The sequence below is a fragment of the Carassius gibelio genome, chromosome A6, assembly GCF_023724105.1.
Source record: "Carassius gibelio isolate Cgi1373 ecotype wild population from Czech Republic chromosome A6, carGib1.2-hapl.c, whole genome shotgun sequence".
Taxonomy (NCBI): domain Eukaryota; kingdom Metazoa; phylum Chordata; class Actinopteri; order Cypriniformes; family Cyprinidae; genus Carassius; species Carassius gibelio.
The window spans coordinates 10,673,789-10,694,148 of NC_068376.1; the positions used below are offsets into that span (position 1 = coordinate 10,673,789).

Consider the following 20,360-nt stretch of genomic DNA (forward strand, 5'->3'; position numbering starts at 1 on the left):
AACTATGCTTTTGGGAAACGCACCCATGAGCTGTTAATAGTGACCTCTTTCAATATGCTAACAGTGAAATGGTAAAACGTACTTCACAGGTAATTTCTGATTTTTTTTCCAATTATTTTCCCAGCTACACCATCAACTTCATCCTCAACATCAACAGATGAATCACTTCTCAGTGCTGATGTTTCCTCTATATAGCCAAGGTACCACAAGCTCTATAATTATAGCTGATATCCTGCACAGCCCAGAGTTTAAACTGATAAGTGTGTGCTGTCATATTATTAGAAAAAAAACAGTGCAAATCACTACTGAATTCCCACCAAACTATTTTTTCAAGCAGTATTTGCACTGTAAACCTTTTTTATTTATATAAAGTGTGGGTGAACTTAAACTGTATGGCTATGCTGTGGTTCCTGTAGGCTTTGCGTGCGCGCGGGGGTTGGGGGGCCTCTATGTCCATTTTGCTTGGGGCCCCCAAATTCCTTCAAACGGCCCTGGGTGCGAGTATGCTCATTATACCATGGTGTCATACTGGTTTCCTTAACCTTCCTTAAGCGTAAAGGACCAACTGTATTTAAAATGCTAGAAAAGAGAAACTCCATAGTTCCGTTACATCATCAAGTTGTTCTGATGTTTTGGATATGCTAAGGAATTCAGATACATCAAGAAGATAACTTAAAAAGCAGTCTTTTGTGCTAGAAGTGATGGTTCTTCCATACTTCCAGGGCCGTATACAGAATTCCTAAAAGAATTTGCAGATTTCCTCTCAGACTTTCTAGTTACAGTTGATAAGGCGCTAATCATGGGTGATTTTAATATTCACGTTGATAATGCAAATGATACATTAGTACTTGCGTTTACTGACCTAATAAACTCTTTTGGAGTCAAGCAAAATGTCACTGGGCCCACTCATCGTTTTAATCATACAGTAGATTTAATTATATCATATGGAATCGATCTTACTGCTATAGATATTGTACCTCAAAGTGATGATATTACAGACCATTTCCTTGTATCGTGCATGCTGCGTATAACTGATATTAACTATATGTCTCAGCGATACCATCTGGGCAGAACTATTGTTCCAGCCACCAAAGAAAGATTTGCAAATAACCTGCCTGATCTATCTCAACTGCTATTTGTACCCAAAAATACACATGAATTAGACGAAATTACTGACAACATGGGCACTATTTTCTCTAATACATTAGAAGCTGTTGCCCCGATCAAATTGAAAAAGGTTAGAGAAAAACGTACTGTACCATGGTATAACAGTAATACCCACTCTCTCAAGAAATTAACTCGTAGTCTTGAACGCAAATGAAGAAAAACTAACTTAGAAGTTTTTAGAATTGCATGGAAAAACAGTATGTCCAGCTATAGACAGGCTCTAAAAACTGCTAGGGCAGAGCATATACACAAACTCATTGAAAATAACCAAAACAATCCAAGGTTTTTATTTAGCACAGTGGCTAAGTTAACAAATTACCAGACCCCACCTGATTCAAATATTCCACCAACGTTAAATAGTAATGACTTTATGAATTTTTTCACTCATAAAATAGATAACATTAGAAATACAATAGCGAATGTAGATTCTACAGCGTCTAACACTTCAGTTTTATCCATCGCACCCAAAGATAAACTGCAGTGCTTTACAAATATAGGACAGGAAGAGCTAAATAAACTTATCACTGTATCTAAACCAACAACATGTTTATTAGATCCTGTACCCACTAAATTACTGAAAGAGTTGTTACCTGTAGCCTAAGAACCGCTTCTCAATATCATTAACTCGCCGTTATCTTTAGGTCACGTCCCAAAACCATTCAAGCTGGCGGTTATCAAGCCTCTTATTAAGAAACCAAAACTAGATCCTAGTGTACTGACAAATTATAGGCCTATTTCAAATCTTCCATTTATGTCTAAAATTTTTGAAAAAGTTGTGTCTGCTCAATTGAGCACCTGCATAAAAATGATCTGTATGAAGAATTTCAGTCAGGTTTTAGGCCCCACCATAGCACAGAAACTGCACTTGTTAAAATGACAAATGACCTGCTTGTTGCGTCAGATCAAGGCTGCATCTCATTTCTAGTCTTACTTGATCTTAGTACTGCGTTAGACACCATAGATCATGACATACTCATAGATCGATTACAAAACTATACAGGTATTCAAGGGCAGGCTCTAAGATGGTTTAGATCCTACCTGTCCGATCGCTACCATTTTGTTTACTTAAATGGGGAGTCATCTCATTTATCATCAGTAAAATATGGAGTGCCACAAGGATCCGTCCTAGGTCCCCTTGTATTTTCAATATACATGTTGCCCCTAATATTATTAGAAAATAGGGAATTAGCTTCCACTGTTATGCTGATGATACTCAGCTATATATCTCAACAAGACCAGATGAAACTTCCCAATTATCTAAGCTAACAGAGTGTGTTAAAAATGTAAAAGATTGGATGACAAATAATTTTCTCCAATTAAATTCGGATAAGACAGAGATATTAATTATTGGACCAAAAAACACTACACAGAATCTTGTAGATTACAATCTGCAACTAGATGGATGTACTGTTACTTCCTCTACAGTCAGAAATCTGGGTGTTATATTAGACAGCAATTTGTCTTTTGAAAATCATATTTCCAATGTTACAAAAACTGCATTCTTCCATCTTAGAAACATTGCCAAGCTACGAAATATGTTATCTGTTTCTGATGCAGAAAAGCTAGTTCATGCATTCATGACCTCTAGACTGGACTATTGTAATGCACTTCTAGGTGGTTGTCCTGCTTCTTCAATAAACAAGCTACAGGTAGTCCAAAATGCAGCAGCTAGAGTCCTTACGAGGTCAAGAAAATATGATCATATTATTTTACAGTCTCTGCACTGGCTACCTATTAAGTTCCGTTTCAGTTACAAATTATCATTACTTACCTATAAGGCCCTAAATGGTTTAGCTCCTGCATACCTAACTAGCCTTCTACCACGCTACAACCCATCACGCACCCTAAGGTCACAAAACGCTGGACTTTTGGTAGTTCCTAGGATAGCAAAGTCCACTAAAGGAGGTAGAGCTTTCTCACATTTGGCTCCCAAACTCTGGAATAGCCTTCCTGATAATGTTCGGGGTTCAGACACACTCTCTCTGTTTAAATCTAGATTAAAAATGCATCTCTTTCGCCAAGCATTCGAATAATGTATCTTTTAAATTGTGAGTGTAGTTGCATCTGATCAAAGGTGCATTTTTATTCATTAGCTTGGGTTAAACTAATTTTACTTTATTGGATCAGCAGCTATGCTAATGATGTCTCTATTTTGTTTCTATGTTTCGCCATGGGATTCACATCCTGTGGTAACTAGGATTTACACAAGCTCCAGTCTGGATCCAGAACACCTGAGAAGAGATGATGCTGACCCTCAGAGGACCCCAGATGATGCTAACCCTGAATCAACAAACAGAACTAACGAATATTGCTACATGTGTGACTGCATCATATAATAACTTAATTAATAATATTGATAGTTCATCGTCTAGCTGACTACGTCTTGTATTATTATTATTATTTTTATTTTTTCTAAAATCCTGTTAAATGTGCACAAACTACTAGCTACTACTAAATATTGTAGAAACATAATTTTCTGTAAAGTTGCTTTGTAACGATTTGTTTTGTAAAAAGCGCTATACAAATAAACTTGAATTGAATTGAATTGAATACTTGTAACAAGAAGTAGAATTTACAATTTTGGCTATATGAAGTTTGCACAAAATAATGATCTGAAGACTGAAAAGGAGCAACTTGTTGCTATGCAACAGTCAGACACAACCCTTAAGCATTGCATTGAAGCTGCTAATGTGGATATTAAGCCGCCAGCTGGGGTGCAGTATATTATTGGGACCATGAAGTTTTGATGCGGAAATGAAACCCCAGTTTAGCTGATGATGCTCTTGCTAGCTATCAAATAGTGTTACCCTCTGCTTACTGCTTGCAAGTTCTAAAGCTATCACATGAGCATGTTCTTGCAGGTCACTTAGGGATTACAAAAACTTATAACCATATCACTAAGTACATGGAATTAAGTGTTTCCTGATTCTGTAAAGCATGTCACACATGTCAATTGTCCGGTAAGCCCAACCAGAAAGTGCTCCCAGCCCCTTTAAGTTCAGTACCAGCAATGGGAGAACCTTTCCTGAGACTATCCCTTTGCACTCTATAAATTAAGTAAATTATCAAGTTTCTTTCTACCTTCGGGTACCCAAAAGTCATCCAGACTGACCAAGGGACTAACTTTACTTCAGAGTTGTTTGGGCAGGTATTAATAGAGTTAGAGTCATGTGCTGTCTAGCGCATATCATCCAGAGAGTCAAGGTGCTGTGGAACTCTTTCACCAGATTCTTAAATTGATTTTGCATGTATATTGTTGAAAGTCTTGAAAAGGATTACCCTTATTGATGTTTGCCATCAGAGAAACAAAACAGGAGTCAGTAGGGTTTAGTCCAGCAGAACTGGATTCTGTGAAAGCTCCTCTTAAACTGCTGCAGAAACATCTACTCTCTGTAAATCCAAGCCCAATGTCTATGTTGGATTATGTCAGATGTTTTCATGAGAGACTTCAAGCTTATAATTTGGCTGAAAGTCACTTGTTAACAACCCCTTTTTGACCACACATTTGAGCATTAGGTAGTTTCGGGGAAAGTGACTTAAAGAAACTTAAATGGGAAAGAACTGGTGTAAACTACTGTATATTTATTTAGGTGCGATAACATTGAATCGATTTTGTACAGTACACCAGTGAAACACCAGTAAATGTGTATACCCTAAGGCTGTAATATCAAATATTAAATGTATGGATGGAATCATAGTCTGAAGCAAAAAAAAAAAAAAAAAACAAAAAAAAAAAAAAAAAAAATATATATATATATATATATATATATATATATATATATATATATATATATATATATAAATATATATATGTGTGTTGTGTGTGTGTGTGTGTGTGTGTGTGTGTGTGTGTGTGTGTGTGTGTGTGTGTGTGTGTGTTTGTGCCCCATTTACATTACGCAATTTTCTGAAAATCTGTAAATTCTATCAAAATCCACTGACTGGCCCTGACTTTCGACAACTAATGTTGACTCATCCAGATTATTATTTGGGTTATTTGCAAGTTGTAGTTTTTAAGTAGATTTTAGATGTAGTTTTTTGTTGTTGTAGTTGTTGTTGTTTTGCCAACCCAAAGAAATCACTGGGTTTTGATGTTGCCGAACAGCTTACCCCTTTCCCAGGAAGCTGATCTCCAGCAGATGGTAAAGCAGGTTTAAGGGCATCTCGTTAGTGATCCCCTGGCAGACCCATATTGTCGCTCATGACATCAGATGGGCAGAATTTTAATTCAATGTAAAATAGATATTTAACTTAACTTAATTTAAGTTTACTTTTGAATATAATTTGAATTTAGTTTGAATAAAAGCCTAAATTAAAGCTGTTCAGATAAACAGATCATGACTCTTAAGAATACTTGGGTTAAACCACTCAATTCATAGACTACTTTTGCCATGTGTCAGAGAGTATTCATTTGTGTTTCGAAGATGAACAAAGTTTTTATGGCTTTGGAACAACAAGAGGGTAATGCGTAAATTATAAGATTTTTTTTTTTCGGGTAAACTTTAATCCATTTAAACTGACAGAAATGTTTTAATTGTCAGTAAAGAGAAAATTACTCACTGCTGTTGACTGAATACTGAATAACTTTTTAGCTTTAATGAGAATTGCAAATGAAACAAAATTATAATTCATACAGTGAAGACTGTGTTTTTTGAGAAATTTGTTGTGATAACTGCACTGCATCTGTTTTGAAAGGATTGTAGTGTGCATGAAGGAGAATATGTTAAATTAAGGACGGGAAAGCACTTGGTTTTCTTCTATACTATTTATCTTAGGCTACTGTAATGACAATGTTCATTTTCTCTTCACTTCTTTAAATGATTGTTTGTAAAAACAAATCTAGCAAAATAGTTTATATTGTTACACTTATAGCTCTAGAAAAAGGCATTTGCTAAAGTTTCTTTTTTGTTGTATTCTACATAAATTACTGTCAATAGATTAAAATGTTTAATTTGATTAACCACACACAAAATTCAGTTTACGAAAACATTTCCAGAGAAATGGCCGAGCGTGGTTACAGACGATCCTGGCTCCAATGCCAGCGAAAAATAAAAAGCCTCCGAGCCAAATACAAACATTCATGTTTAACGTTAGCTACTTCCGCAAACAACGAGTGACGTCGTTCACCATTGAGTACTCTTCTGCGCATGCAGGTCACTTCTGGGTCATTTCATGTTCACACAGGAGATCACAAAAGGTCGCATTTAATTGGAAATGTGAACGGCCTTGCAAAAAAATCATAATTGAGCTTTAAGCCCTGCAGTGTGAACGTAGCCTAATTTTCATTTTTGGTTGAACTAACCCTTTAAGGATTTGACTTAATCACATGCTTAACTTTGACAGCCCAAATTTTAAATTGATTAGATTTTTTTGGTAAATATAGGCTACTTTTTGATTGTATTTGTTCCCATTTCTGAGATCCCCCTACAGGATCATCAGGCAGCAGCTGTTTTGAGAAAGACAGATTGACAATTCTGTTCCTATCAGGGACGCCCCCAAGGGGTGGCCAAACTCTGGCCACCCCTGTGGCCACCCCTAGGATGATTTGCAGTGGGTACTATTAATTTAAATGCAGAATGTAAATTCACAATAGTTTAAGAAGTGAAAAAAAATGCAGCACCTGCTGCAGCCACAGTTTTGAGTCTCTGAGCAACATTAAAGTGCTTCGTTCCTGAATGAATCAACCATTTAAATGATTCGGTTCAATCGCAATGACTCACTTATTAACAGTGACTCGCTGCCACCTATTGGCGGTTTTAATTTCACATTTTATGGAACCTTTTCATTTTTTAATAATTTCAAACATCAGTTTTCAATGTTTTATCTTTAAAATATAAAAACATTATTTATTCATTTGTAACTGTAGGCTAAAGTATTCCATGTTCCACAGAGCTGCATTCAACAGTGTGTAAAAACATCTAAATGGCACTTCAGATGCAGCTTCTATTTTATCTGCATTGCAAAGATCAATTTTGTTTATAATGATTGCATTTGCTTGGTAGAAGCCCAAATGCAAGTATTTGACCTAAAAGATGGGCACACTTTTAGAAACAATGGTGTAAAGGTAAAAATAAAATTTAAAATATCAGGTGTCAGCACAATTAAACATAAGATATCAGCAAAATAGCACTCAGCAAAATAGTCTAATTATCGTTATCGATAAAATACTAGAACTCACAGAGATATAACTTTTTGTCTATATTGCAAACCCTTAAATTTTTTTTTCCTTCATTTTTTTATGTGCCACCCCAAAATGTACTGTGGCCTCATTTGGCCACCCCTGTTAAAATTGGCTCTCCTCATGCTGTCCTGACAAACTGATGTTTGAAAATATATATATATATATTATCTGAAAAAGCTTGATTAGAATATTAGTCCATTGACTTGATCATTTTCTTTGGTGTGTTGGTTAAAAAAAATTATTTGATTTGCACACCAATTGTGTCAGCAGACAATAAGAGAAAAATCCTGAGGTCTACATATAAGAGACCTAGGGCCCTCTCATTTCTTTGTGGTAGAAAGAATCAGTTTGCAATCTGATTTGCAATCAAGCAGTACTGTAACTTTAAAACAGACACATTTACAAATTGGTCTAAATGCCAAATGACAATAGGAGAAACTTTTTTTTTCAATAAATGAATTTGTGACATGAAAATAGTTATTTAATGTGACATATTACTTTAGTGTTACAATCTACAGCCATTTTGGTTTCATTTATTCTATTTCATATTTTTGGTTTTCGATACTTATCATTGATAGCATCAGTTCCTGTCTCCTAGTGTAGGTTAAATTAAAATAAAAAGAGCTATACAATTGTAAACATATAACGGGCATGAAAAATTACAACTGAACAATTACAGTTACTACTGACGCATGTTAAAGGGGCGTGAACTTATAGACATTTCTGCAATATCCCAAATCGTGTGCGCGCATTCACCGGCAGCTCTGAACATCACCATAAGCGTGTGCGCGCAAAGAAGAAAAAGCCCGGACAACGTTGACGCGGTAGCTAGGAAAAAGAAAGAAAAAACCTAAACTGCGAAACGGAGTGCTATTTTTAATGAGATTCAGATGTTTTTGTCGACGGACGCATACAGGTTATTACGACAATGTGCGATGCCTGTCTCCAGATTTCGTTAAATCTGCTCTCGTTTCTTTGAGGAAGATCCATCACTGAGATCTTGACAGCATTACAGCCGATGAGAGGTGCACCGGATATACTATTTATACCCATACACAAAGAGCAGCAATAATGCTTATTGTCGATTTTGCCATTGCCATTTGTTTTGCAATGTAATCTCAGTAGTCTCACTTGTTTTCTAGAACAGAGGTGGAAGGAACAGAACGGGATTTTTTATTCACCGAATGCATTATACTACCAAACATTATTTATTTAATTCATTCATGAACAATTCTGGTGTGACAAAAATACTTATTCTATCTGGTCAATCAAATCAAGGACGGACAAATCCTTACTACTTAAAATTTGATCAAATCTTCATTTATCTCCAGTCAGTGGACTCGCGGCAGAAGCGCATTTCTGAGGGTACTGGTGGGGGAGATAGGGGGAGATAGAGACGCCGGAAATAGCTGAAACAAGTCACAGGAGAGTAGACGGTTGGGAGCAGCGAGAAAAATGCTTCCTTCGCAAGAAGCCTCAAAGATTTACCATGATAACTATATGCGTAACTCTCGAACCATCGGCGTCCTGTGGGCCATCTTCACCATCTGCTTCGCCACCATCAACGTGGTAGTTTTCATCCAGCCTTACTGGATCGGGGACAGCGTGAGTACACCACATGCCGGTTACTTCGGGTTGTTCCATTACTGCGTGGGCGACGGAAACTCGAACCGGGAGCTGATTTGCCAGGGAACATTTTCCGACTTCAGTTCCATCCCGTCCGGCGCGTTTAAGGCGGCCTCTTTCTTCGTGCTGCTGTCCATGGTGCTCATTTTGAGCTGCATCGCCTGTATGGCGCTCTTCTTTTTCTGCAACACAGCCACCGTCTACAAAACATGCGCTTGGATGCAGCTGCTTTGTGGTGAGTATTTGTTTTAGTGTTTTGTGGGAAATAGATACATCAAGAATACGGCATAATTGTACATTTACCTTAAGTCTAGAATAGATGTATCTCTCCTTCCAACAAAATACACGTTGGTTTAAGAACTGATGCCTGATGCTTGTTTATTTGAAAGGAGCTCATCGTGTGTGCGTGTGATTTTAGGAGGGTCAGTGATCATGTCTTCATTTCCTTGTTAGCTCACAAAAACAAAAACAAAAACAACAATAAAAAAATTATATATATATATATATATATATGAATAAATTTTCAAAATGCATTTTCAAATTGAATATGGCACAATGTAACGTATGCTATTTCTCACATTTTTATACAGAAAAAAAAACAGGTAAGGGTCAAAATCAATGAAGCACTTTTGTGTTTTCTGTGCACTTAATGAATCTCTTTTTATGTTTGCAATATTTTATATTGTACATTTCCATATGAGAGTGATCTGTTTTCCTACAGAAAACAAGTAGGCTAATCTTACTGTTTTCCCTGGGGTAATTTACATTTCTGTGGTTTTTAGATATTGTTATGTGGTGTTATATGTTATTTTAAAAAGTAAAGAAAACCACAACAACAACAAATTAAAAGAAAGAAAAAGAAAGAAAAATCATATATATATATATCAGTTAAGATACATCCACACTTAACAAAATGCAAACTGCACATATTCTTACCTATCTGCTCTGAGCCAACTCAATTGTGCACAAACACTCTATCATTTCTTACATTCCTACAATTTCACATTTCTACCTGATTTAATACTTCTACTTTGCTATATTTATTGTGCTCGTCATGTTTATTGCCAGTTATATTTAATCTGCTCTTATGTCTGATCCATGTTGTCATGAACACGTGTGTATATTTGTTTTGTCAGTGTCTTTGCACCTTGGTCCCTCAGAAACAACATTTCGTTCTTCTGTATACTGTGGAAGAATGAAAATAAAGCGAAGCTGAAGTTGAAGTTGAGTTGAAGGTATAGAAGATCTTGAATAGAAGCAAAAACAGCTGGGCGAGCCCATCCTTTTGGAAGGCACATTCATAAATATGTCTATAAATATAAATTATTTAATTACATAGTGTCCAATACTTGTCAAGTATTAAATAAATTATTTAAGCGATTTCCTGTGTTTCTGATTTTAAGATATTTACTTTGATAGATTCATTTGTAATCTTTGGAGTCACAGGTCAGCAGGTCTTTAACAGACATATTGCAAGTCCAAATTTTGATATCTTTAATTCATATATATGAATGTATGATTATTATTGGTTTTATGAGAATTAAAATTTGGATTTTAGTGAATGAAAGCCTTAATGATAACAGCATACTACAGTTACTAACATCATCAGTACATATATATATAATATATATATATATATATATATATATATATATATATATATATATATATATATATATATATATATATATATATATATATATATATATATATATATATATATATTAATTTTACAACAAGGTTTTTTGGATGATTGTGAACACTGAAGTGTTGTTTTGTTTTTTAGTTGTTGTTTTTTTTACTGTAGTGTTTGTTTACATCAATGATGCTGACATATTTAAACTTTGGAAAATAATATTTGTGAGTTTCTTTCCATCTTTTTTTTCTTCCTCCTACACGTTCCCCTACCCCCTTTTGTATGGCTTCTATACAATCTGTTATTCATACAGGGTCAGACAGCCTGAAAGCCATGCCTGCATGGGAGCTGTTTTTTTTTTTCTTGTGCCTGCAGTGCTGTGAAAACTTCTTTGTCCCTCATTTTGTACACATATTTATTTGTGTGTGGTAGTGTAGCTTTGATGGTTAAACTGACACAATCATTTGGTGCAGAATTATCCAGAACTCTCTAGAACCCTAGAGCAACATTCAAAGATGAGGACTTTTTTTGCCTTGGTAAAGGTCAGTATACATGACCCTATCATCAGAAATACACTGAGCATACACTGAGCTAAAATGGTATTCATGGTGGAAACCATTGTTCACAAAAAAAAACAAGAAAGCTTGTCTTATGTTTGCTAATAAGCAACTGAATGTTCCTCAAGATTGTCACATGTCACATGTCACATGGACTACTTTGATTATGTTTTTATTACGTTTCTGGACAAGGACAGTTTACCATACATACATTTTCAATGGAGGGACAGAAAGCTCTCGGACTAAATCTAAAATCTTAAACTGAGTTTTCCGAATATGAACAGAGGTCTTACGGGTTTGGAACAACATGAGGGTGAGTCTTTAATTACATAATTTTCATTTTTGGATGAACTTACTCTTTAACATCAGTGTTAACTCAGCAGTAGAGTTACTCTCAAGGGTCACTGCACTTATTCACAAAAGAAAAAAAAATTCGCATCTGCTTTAAAGCCTTATTGGTTATTTAAATGTTTCATTTGTGTGCTGTTTTGACATGCAGTTTTTCTGAGCACACTCAAAGTGCACGCATGAAAACTGTGCCTGATTGCTGAACTTTAATGTTAATAAAACACCTAACACAAAGAGAAAAATCACTCAATACTCTTGACTGAAATACTTGAACACAGTTGCTTTAATAGGAATCAATGTACCGGTATATAGGGCTTTATTTTTATTTGTTCATTCAATTTAATAACAAATATAAAATAATGACAAAGATTTGGTCTAAATATCTACAATAATTTATCATATTTTGTACCTTTGTCTTTTTTATAGGGATATCAGTTTGGCTGTAATGATCAATCAGCTTGCAAAATAGAAAAACCAACATGACAAAGAATTTGCAGTAGCTTTCAACATTTTTAATAGCTTTCAACATTTTAATGATAGTCTATTTTCAGGTAGGATGAAAGTGCTTTATATAAGTGATTTATTTTATTTTATGCTTTAATAAAAGTGCTATCTAGAATTTCCTAGCAATAATATATATTTCTTATTTCTTCTTATTCTTATTCTTTGATTGAAACCTTTGGTCATCTCATTTAAGTCTTAAGTGTGATGCCAGCTGTCATGATTACACTAGCTATCATCTTTGCATAGGAAATAAGTAAAAGCGCCTCACAATAATGTGCTAGATCATAAATAACTGGGTGGTGAATAATGGCAGCTGGTAGAATACAGCTGCATATATTTACAAGTAATTTAAAATGGTTGTACAGTTGTGTGGGTGTTAATAGCTATGACCAGTAATTTTTTAAATCAGCAATGAATGATGGTGGTCAGGATTTGATGGATTTCTGTATCGATCAACTTCGTTATTTTGATCAATTTAAAGCTGCAGTCCATAATTTTTGCCTCTTTTTTGCCATCTCTGTTTGAAACCTGCAGTTGCATTTATTTGAAGAATTATCTTCTTTACGTGTGTTGTGCATCGGCATGGCATGCAGATGAATCTAATGTTTCAAGGTGTTTGTGAGGGCTGTCAGTCAAAATACCAGTGTAGATATTCACTGTACTTCGGAATTGCAGATAGTACATCTTGTAAGTATGTCCAAAATAAGAAGTTTCGCCAAAAATGTCATCTGAACAAGCAAGTAACATGTCTGATAGTTTTGTTCTGACCAACTGAAAAAAAAAATGTTTTACAATAAATCATGCTACCAATGGTGATTCAATCTAATGATCGCGAAATTAGCTCAGACTGCATCAAACCGCGCAAGTTATTATTGTTATACTTAATAGTTAATGTTAAAAACATCAATATTACGTGATTACATATATTTTGTGTTTATTAGCATTAATTGTAGATTATATTTCCATACAGCATGATCTCTAATTGTCATATTTTTCAAATGTTATAGAATTTTTTGTCTTTTAATCTCGAAAAGCAATTTAGTGTTCTTTAGAGCTCATTCTCTTTAAAATAAAAATCTTTTGTAAATAAACAGGTGCTGGTCATATAATTAGAATATCATCAAAAAGTTGATTTATTTAACTAATTCCATTCAAAAAGTGAAACTTGTACATTATATTCATTCATTAATCACATACTGATATATTTCAAATGTTTATTTCTTTTAATTTTGATGATTATAACTAAAAACTAAGGAAAATCCCAAATTCAGTATCTAAGAAAATTAGAATATTACTTAAGACCAATACCAGTGTTGGGTATAGTTACTTTGGAAAGTAGTTAGTTAGGTTACAACGTTACCATCAATTAAAAGTAATCAGTTATGATACAGCGTTACCTATTCATAAAAGTAACGCGTTAGAGTACTCATGCGTTACAAAAATTAAAAGCCGTTCGCAGCGGCTCACACACGACACACGACAGACATAGCCCCTTGCCCCTTTAAATGCACCTAGAAGTCGTGACTCCCGACAATGAATAACGTCAGACATCCGACTAAATTAACACTGCAGGATAACAATAACAGGAAAGACAGTCAGCAATAGGCTATTCCACATGGCGTTTTATTTATTTATTATCACAGAACATATTATTAATCAAAATTCGCACTTACCCAGCCCGGGAAGCCTAGGCTACTGTATATTATGAGCACCACAAGATAACTCCTGATTTTTCTTTAACTTTAAATAATGCAGTTATCAAAGTACAAGTATGCTTACTTGTAAACACAACCTTAAACAGGCTTGCAGATTTAAATCCATTTAAAAATGATGAACAATCAGCCAGCCAATGATCTAACAGAAGTTAACAGCTGCCTGTCAAACAAAAATTATAACAAACCGAATTAAATCCTTCACCGCCACACAGGCAAATGACAAATCGCTTAATAGCCGAACTAATTATTATTAAAGTGTCACTCACAGTCAAAAGCCTAAATTCGCTTTAACACAGTCCTCTTACATTTACTCTTCCATAAACCAAACGCTGTCCTCTCTGCTATCTTGCCGGGAGTTCGACACACACAGGGTCAGGCGCAGGGCACAGACGTTTCACAGCCATTGACTTTACGATCACAGAGCTTCGGCTCCGCTGATACATCCGCAGGTGGCACAGTAGACCTAGGCAAACTGTCTGACAAAAAGCAGGCTGCAGTCGGGATTTTCCTTTCCTTAAAATAACGGATTACTTTTTTTAAAAAATAACGAAGTTACTGATTACTTACGCACGAAACTAACGCGTTAAGTTACACATTTCAGGAAAAAAGTAATTAGAGTACTCTAACGCGTTACTTTGTAACGCGTTACCCACAACACTGACCAATACAAAGAAAGGATTTTTTGAAATCTTGGCAACTGGAAAGTATGAACAAGAAAATTATGAGCATGTACAGCACTCAATACTTACAGTAGTTGGGGCTCCTTTTGCCTGAATTACTGCAGCAATGTGGCGTGGCATGGAGTCGATCAGTCTGTGGCACTGCTCAGGTGTTATGAGAGCCCAGGTTGCTCTGATAGTGGCCTTCAGCTCTTCTGCATTCTTGGGTCTGGCATATCGCACCTTCCTAGATTTTCTATGGGGTTAAGGTCAGGTGAGTTTGCTGGCCAGTTAAGAAGAGGGATACCCTGGTCCTTAAACCAGGTACTGGTAGCTTTGGCACTGTGTGCAGGTGACCTTGGACCTCAGAAAACACAGTGGACCAACACCAGCAGATGACATGGCACCCCAAACCATCACTGACTGTGGAAACTTTACACTGGACCTCAAGCAACATGGATTGTGTGCATCTCATCTCTTCCTCCAGACTCTGGGACCCTGATTTCCAAAGGAAATGCAAAATTTACTTTCATCAGAGAACATTACTTTGGACCACTCAGCAGCAGTCCAGTCCTTTTTGAAGCGAGATGCTTCTGACGCTGTATGTTGTTCAAGAGTGGCTAGTCTTGCATACGTCTCTGTGTAGTGGTTCTTGAAGCACTGACTCCAGTTGCAGTCCACTCTTTGTGAATCTCCCTCACATTTTTGAATGGGTTTTGTTTCATAATCCTCCCCGGGGTGCGGTTATGTTTATTGCTTGTACACTTTTTTTCTACCACATCTTTTCCTTCCCTTCGCCTCTCTATTAATGTGCTTGGACACAGAGCTCTGTGAACAGCCAGCCTCTTTTTTCAATGACCTTTTGGGCCCTATCTTGCACCCAGCGCAATTGACTATGTACACTGACGCATGTGTCATTACTATTTTGCACCCGTGCAAAGCGCGCTTTTCCCTCCACAGAAGCACGTCGCTAAACTAGTGAATGAACTTGCGCTCCCTGGGCGGTTCAGCGCAAAAAAGGAGGCGTGTTCCGGCGCAAACAATCCCTGGTGCTATTTTGCTGTTCCATTAAACAATTGCGCCACTGACCAGAAAAAACCTAGTCTAAAGTCAGTGGCGCGTTGCGCGTTGTTCATTATGCTATTTTAAGGGCGCATACACTTTGCTCATGTAATCTACACAGATGCAACAGTTATTTTTGCAAATCATAAATTGTTACACTAAAAAATATTAACACGTGAGATGACGGAAATCATTGTGGTGTGCCACGAAGATGTGAAAAAATAGGCATAAATCTAGCTTACAAATTATTCAGGCTAATTGTAGTAATTAAGGATCAGACCTGTTGGCCAAATAGTGGCAAGACATATGTGTATATAAGGACATCTGACAAATTGTGGCTATTTCCTCCCACGCCTGTTTAACCGACGCTATATTGGGTGGGTTTCTCCGATCCCCATACAACACAACTTCTCTGTCTTTCACTGCTCTTACAAGAACATCAGTCTCCTTGGCTGTGAACCGCTCCTGGCGTGCGCCTGGTAAATACGCCATAATAATAGCAATCCATAATGGAACTTGCGCACCTGCTTTTAAAGGGAATGTTGAATGAAGTTCTGACTGGTTTATTTCACGTTACGCCCAAACCACACCTATGAATAATGAAGCTACTTCAGACCAACCCATTTTAGATTTGCGCCGAGTGCAAGAGCCATTTATCCCGCCGGGAAAATAGCAACAGCGCCGAGACCCGCCCACAAAGTTACTTGCGCTTCGTGCTTTGACACTTGCGTTTCAGATTGTTAAAATAGGGCCCTTTGTGTCTTGCCCTCCTTGTGCAAGGTCTCAATGGTCTTCTTTTGGACAACTGTCAAATCAGCAGTCTTCCCCATGATTATGTAGCCCACAGAACTAGACTGAGAGATCATTTTAAAACCTTTGCAGGTGTTTTGAGATAATTAGCTGATTAGACTGTGGCACCAGGTGTCATCAACATTGAACCTTTTCACAATATTCAAATTTTCTGAGACACTCAATTACTGGGATTTTCCTCAGTTGTCAGTTATAATCATCAAAATAAATACAAATTTGAAATATATCAGTCTGTGTGAAATGAATGAATATAATATACTTTATATAATTGTAACTTTTTTAATGGATTTAGTGAAATAAATCTACTTTTTGATGATGACCAGCACCTGTAGTGTAATACCATATTTAAAACTAGACTATAATTTCAGTCACTTAACAGGGGTTTCATTACCATCATGCACCATTTAAATTATTCCAGCTGCTGAAAGAAGAGGCTAAAAATAATTTATCACGTGCAGCATTCATACACGTGATATTGTCTCAGTGTGCCAAAGACAAGGATTAGGAGAGATGCATCTAATGTAAACTTCACTTTTATTAAGTAAACACAAACTCATCACAATGGAAGTATCTCCGTGAAATCAACTGAGATGAATGTTACACTGTATGGGAACAGTCTTATCTGAAGCACCCGGTTTCCAGTCCACAGGGTAATGAGCACATAAAGATCTTGAAAGTAGGCAGAGCACAGGTAAGTAACATTAGGCATAACCTTGAGACCAGCTGATGAGCCAGAGTGGTGAGTGTGCTATTACAATGATCTGATAATGAGGTGCAGGTGCTCAGTACTCTGGTGATTGGGGCATGGCTGAGTAAATGGATCTGTGGCTGTGGATGGTGTCTCCATGACATATATAGCCTACTAGCCAGGACACCTTTTTTATGTATACAGACGTGACATAATGTTGCAAAGATGAATGAATCACTCAAATTAGATAACATTACAAACTAACCGTAGTGAATCGAGCTAAATTAAGATAATTTTGAACACTGATTATAACATAACTGACAGTAAACACTGAACATTACAACAAAATAAATTATATAGATATATAAATAAGCAGATCTATACAGGTGGAGCTGTGAAAGGTGGAGGGTTTCTGAAGTAAGCTGTGCTTTCTTACGGCAAGCTCTAGTCATATATTTAAATTTTTAGCAGCAAGCTTATTGGCTAATAATACAGGAGAGAACCAGTCAGCTGTGCCATGTGATGATGTCATTACGTCATATTGAGTTAGACCTATCGGACTGCATCAGAGTTTCATGCCAGAACTCTATATTAATTAAATCAAAATAAATAGTCTTCAGGGATTTTGTAAGCCAACCCTGAAGTTAACATTTCCCTGGTTTCCATGAAGAAAAGCAAATAGGATTTTTCCATTGGCTTGTGGATTTTTGCAGAAAATATGCTGTGTTACCAAGAAAAGTTTTGGGATTGTTACATATTTTGTTCGTCAGAATATTTTTCACAAAGCAATGAAAATGTATTGATTTTTGTATTGATTGAAGCCTAAATACAATCAGAAGAAGTAAATTAAAGTTAAAGAAGCTGAAGTTAAGCTATAAATGAACTACACCATGGCTGCACAACTTGAACATAACCAACACTAAGCTTATGACAAATCTTTTAATCTTTATTTATAATCTACGAGTTGGAAAATGTTTGTTTTCCAGAATAGTTGAATAGAATAATTTTCAAGGGCAAAAGTATAAATATAACAATACATTTTAGTAGTATATGGTAATAGTATATGAGGATTCTTGTTCACAGAATGCTCCCCAAAACCTCCCATTTAGTCACTTGTTTGCATTATTGCAACATTATTTTCATGTTTTACAATGTAAAGCTGCTTTGACACAATCTGAATTGTATAAAGCGCTATATATATATATATATGTGTGTGTGTGTGTGTGTGTGTGTGTGTGTGTCTGTGTGTGTGTGTGTGTGTGTGTGTGTGTGTGTGTGTGTGTGTGTGTGTGTGTGTGTGTGTGTGTGTGTGTGCGTGTGTAGGTGACTTGATTCTTTGAGATCTCACTTTAAACAGCAAATTCAGGAGATCTTCTTTTTGATGAATTGCAGGTTTGTTCAGAAGAGACTAATTTGTTAGACTAGATTGCAACATATGTGTTTGCGCATCATTGCATATGTCCTCCCCTAATACTGACATGTCTCTACTAATTTAGGATAGAGTGATGCATGAAAATTTATGGAAGACCATTGATCTTGTACACTATTAATGGATAAAAATCATTGAGGTCCTCTTATTTAATACAAATGTAGACTGAATTTTGAGACTATTCTCTGTCAGACAGAGAATGTCCATATTAATCAGCTCCAAAAAAAACTACTGCTTCCTAAAAATAAGTATTAGACAGCATCATTGTAATGGGTTAAAATTAGTTTAATTTCACCCACATAGACCTTCTTTGTTGTCTCCTACCGGAAAATACATTCCTTTTTACTTTTTGTGCCTTTGGCAGTAACTCAGTTAATGACTAAAGTGGAGTCCTGAGTTTAATTAAAAGTTGAAATTGCCATCTTAATAATCTCATTAAAGTTTGTTTCTTTTTCCCACCTAAATTACAGTTGAAATGAAATACAGTTGAATGTTTCACCAGTTGATCATGGAATACACTTGTACTTACAATGTTTAGCTGTCTGTGTTTATTTGCTTACCAAAACTCTGGGTCTAGCTTGTTTAATTGGGCCTTACTGGATCACCATCAATTTATCTATGCTGAGAAAAAATAAACTTCCTGAAGTGACAGCCAAAGGTTTGTATTCACTCTTGTTCCTCTGTTAATTCAAGACTGTTCATGATTAGATATCAGAGTAGGAAATGGGGAAAGATCTGCCCAATTTCGAAAATACTAGAGTAGGAAAATGAAAATATTATTGAAAAGCTTTACTATAAGTGGTTTCAACAGCATGGGTCTAGCCCATTTAATTTTCCTACTATGTTGGAAGCAACAGTTGACTCCAGGATGGAAATTAACTCTTGGGAGGCCATTGTTAATTCAGAGATTGTGTAGCTAGAGGTAAAAAAATTTCTAGTTATGTCTTATAAAGTGCATAAACCAATTTGTTCTAAACATGTGACAAGCTTCATATTTAGACCTTTAAAAGCTAGTAAGACATTGTTTATAGTTTAGTTTCATATATTAGTTTAAGTGGCTCGGCCCGTCAAAAGCTCTGATAGAAAGGCTGCATATGATGCTGACAGACACTAGGCTACTCATATATATATATTATTATTATATCCCATATATATCCCAATATATATATATATATATATATATATATATATATATATATATATATATATATACATAAAATACAGATTTTTTTATCCAAATACAAAAATTAAAATACAGAGATAAATTAACATCTCGCAAATCAGCCAAAAAAACACAGAGATATGAATTTTTTCCCATATCGCCCAGCCTTAATATAAAGGTCATGATAGGACAAGTGAGAATGAAGCCAATAGATATGGGGAAACAGAATGAAACCACCACCAGTATCTGCAAAGATAAACATGTTTTGTTTATAACTTAAAGTTGCCTGCTGAGCATTTGACATAGTTACTAGAACTTGAATGGTGAGGATGACCATGGACACAAATGCTTTACAGAGTTCTGCTGTGTTCGTAGCAGCACCTGTCCAAATGAATGACCTCTGTCAAGATAAGGTGATAGCCAGGGTTCTCTCCATCTAGACCACTGCATTGTGACGAGGTGGTTGTTAAGTTAATGAAATGGGTAGTATTTAAGTATTTAAGTTCTAACAGAAAACTCAGAAAAACTGTTACCGAAATAAAAATATAAATATTTTGGGGCTTGACACACTGCCCTCTGAAAACCTCTACATGAACACACTTGGCCAAATTTTTTTTTACATTTTATAAAATGTGGAAGTGAAGACACATCCCCTGCGTTTTCTATGCCCATGCACATGACACGAATTCGCAGGTCAGAGTTAACCAAGCTTGCGTTTTTGGTTTGATGAATTTGCATGAGTATGTATATGCAAGTCAGTGGGATGAAAAGTGAAGTGTGACCGCCCCAGGGTAATACTCATGCAGTAAAGGGCTA

General features: G+C 36.0%; 1 protein-coding gene across 1 annotated transcript in view; it reads left to right on the forward strand.

Annotated features, from left to right (window-relative positions):
* The first annotated feature begins 8,142 nt into the window (after nucleotides 1-8,142).
* lhfpl4a (LHFPL tetraspan subfamily member 4a) overlaps nucleotides 8,143-20,360 on the forward strand; it is a 39,979-nt gene continuing 27,761 nt past the window's right edge. The window contains exon 1 of the mRNA XM_052599329.1: nucleotides 8,143-9,209. Within this exon, the coding sequence (XP_052455289.1) occupies nucleotides 8,804-9,209 (406 nt within the window). The 5' untranslated portion in view covers nucleotides 8,143-8,803. The remainder of the gene's footprint in view (nucleotides 9,210-20,360) is intronic.